This window comes from Fulmarus glacialis, unplaced genomic scaffold (assembly GCF_000690835.1).
Source record: "Fulmarus glacialis isolate BGI_N327 unplaced genomic scaffold, ASM69083v1 scaffold18463, whole genome shotgun sequence".
Classification (NCBI taxonomy): Eukaryota; Metazoa; Chordata; class Aves; order Procellariiformes; family Procellariidae; genus Fulmarus; species Fulmarus glacialis.
The window spans coordinates 45,326-48,042 of NW_009201317.1; the positions used below are offsets into that span (position 1 = coordinate 45,326).

Below are 2,717 nucleotides of genomic sequence, written 5' to 3' on the forward strand. Positions count from 1 at the left end.
GACCCCATTCCCCCTCCACATATCGCTCCAGCCTGGGACTGCGGACGCTGTGCCAGCACGGCCGGAGACCGGGCTCCGGACCACGCTGCCCGGCCACCGCGCCTGCCCCGCCGTGGGACGTAGCTCGGGTTTGTCCAGCCCAGCTTTGCTCGGAGGAGCTGCCGAGGTCAGGGCTGTGCACAAGCCATCCCCCCTGCACCGGCTCCGGCAGCTCCCGGGACACCAGGGTAGGTTTTATTGTTTCACCCAAAGGGATTTTTTCCTCTCTGAAATACAAATTTTATTCCTCTTACCCATCAAGACGGGGCTGGTCGACAGAGGAACAGGCTGAGCTTTTACAACGTGGGTCACTTCACTACGAGAAGCCATCTATTAGCCAAAATTGTTTCTCACTGAAGCGGAATTATATTTATCTTTTCTGAAAATAAGGTCTCAGGGGGATGTACTGGAACATGGACCAAATCCCGGGTAAGGCCACAGCTTCAACACGTGTCAACAGTGACAGCCAAGTCAAGGTTTGTTACTGCAGCGGGAGGTGGACTCGCTCTAGGGACTATGTCAGGATCAAAGAGAAGCTTATTATTAAGAAGGAGATCCCTCCACAGCTTCCACATGCATTTTCAGGATAGTACGAGCATCTCATGGTGCTCACCTTTCTTCAGCGGTTCTTGGAGGAACACTTGCTGCAGCACACGGTCCTCAAGGGAGGAAAAATGAATCCCAAAAAGCACAAGTCTTGGTGGGACAAGGATCAGCTTGTTTGCCAACCCTCACCTGCAGCGTGACTGCAAGGGGGCTCTGGAAGTTGGATCTGAACTTCTGCAGGTTCAGAGCGACCCACATGTGTCGCTCCTTGACGTTAAGGAAAAATACTCCCCTGTGGCAAGGGCTAGGAGAAAAAAAGTGACTCTATTACCCAAAAAATCCTCCCAACCCTTGGGCTCAGGTGGGGCAAGAGAAGAAGCCCAAACTGTGCTGGCCAAGTCTGTGGCAGCTGCTTGAAAGAGCGCAAATGAACTCAAGAGAAATGATGCTCTAACCGCTGCACTGCAGCAAAAAGCTCCCAGCTAATCTGCCAGCCAAATCCACACCGTTCCCAGCCGATGGCCAAGTGGGACCAGAAAGCCAAGGCTGGGATTGACAGGAGAAGAGTTTAAATAAATAGTCTGTGGGGTCCTAGGAGCATGGAGGGACACGTTTTAGCACATCACCCTGAAACTCATCACAAAGCCGTATTTAGCCCAGGTCTGCGTGGGATCAGCCCTTCGCTGCAACATTTCCATAGGGCAGGCTGAATTCCTACCTCCAGGACAAGTTCCTTTTGCTCCACTTGGTGACAGCCTGTGTGAATCGCTTCCTCCTGGTCTCCGCAGCGGCGAGGTCGGGCAGAGAGCAGCGAGGGGTCTTCATCAGCTCCAGCGTGGCTTCGTCTGGGGTTAGGAAAAACAAAATAATAGAAATCATGGGAATGGTGGGTTAAGAAATCCCAGGGGGGGACAGGGAGAAGGGAAGTGCTGAGGATGCAGCAGCAGAGCAAAAGGCAATGGCCAAGAGCCCGTTGGAGCACAGCACCGGCCCCAGCATCACCCGTGGTGACACCCATGGGGTGCTCAGCCCCCCCGTGCCACGGTTGCACCCACCTGAAAGCTCATTTCTTCAAAGCACCCACCAGCTGGGGCTGCCAGGAGGTGAGGGGAGGCGGCACCCCACGGCGGGGGTCAGGCGCTAGCCCTGCTCTTAGCGTCAACAGACAGTTTTATTGATTTCAGGAGAAAATGCAGCAGGTTACCTCTTGCATGAGACTTTACAGGTCTCAAAAACTTATGTGGAAAACCACCTGTGGCCAGCCTTGATTATATTTTAAAACATAAATTTTTAATTATTCTGTTTTATTCTCTCTTGCCGAATTTCCCATTATTCCCTGGCAAAGCAGAGACGTTCACATATAAATAAACTGTATGTCTGTTCAGCCAGGAGCTCATTTAGAAAACGTTCATATTCCTTCTTACTTAACTTCTGCAAGTGAATGAAAGCTTAAAGCCCCAATTCTCATCTGCTGAAAGTCAGACAAGTTGTTCGTTCACCCATTTTCTGTGCTGGCTTTGCCTCTTCACTTAAACACTTTGTTTTCGGCACAAACCCGCACGGGTGACCTGCCCCGGGCAGCCCCCAGGCCTGTTTCAAACATTCCCTCCAAAAACGAAAACACAAATGCGTTTGAAAGGCCGTCCTTGCTCCCGGGCCTCCTGCAGCTTGTGATAAGGTGGAAGAGAAATAATTGCACGTGCTCAATTAAGAGCGTAGAGGGAAAATCCCAGCGATGGGACGCGGCCAGCGGCTGCTCAGGCGGCAGCGGCTCCGGGGGACCGGCGGAGGGCGGTTGGGGTGGCAGGATGGACAAAGACTGGCCTGCTAATTAGCAGCTTCTCGTTAATTCTGTCCCGAGCAGCGGAAGCAAGCTGGCCACGCGGCGGGAGGTCATGGCCACGTGGCAGGGAGGGAGGGGGGAGCAGACAGGCGCCTTCCGAGGGCCGGGATAATGCTGGCTTTCTCCTTCCCTCAATGAGGGCATTGAGAGGAACGACCCCGGGAACTTGTGTCTCTTCAGCCTGGCCTTGGACTGCTCCCTCCCAGCCAGATGTGGCCGCCACGTCAGGCAGAAGCCACCCATCACCCTGTCCCGCTGGCTGGCGGGGGGGGGGGCGGGCTCTCACCGC

The 2,717-nt window shown here is 54.0% G+C and overlaps 1 protein-coding gene across 1 annotated transcript in view; it reads right to left on the reverse strand.

The window, feature by feature from the left end:
* MMP17 (matrix metallopeptidase 17 (membrane-inserted)) overlaps positions 1-2,717 on the reverse strand; it is a gene marked incomplete at both ends in the record, with an annotated part of 25,059 nt that overhangs the window by 21,535 nt on the left and 807 nt on the right. The window contains one exon of the mRNA XM_009573911.1: positions 1,304-1,430. Coding sequence (XP_009572206.1) covers positions 1,304-1,430 — 127 coding nt within the window. The remainder of the gene's footprint in view (positions 1-1,303; positions 1,431-2,717) is intronic.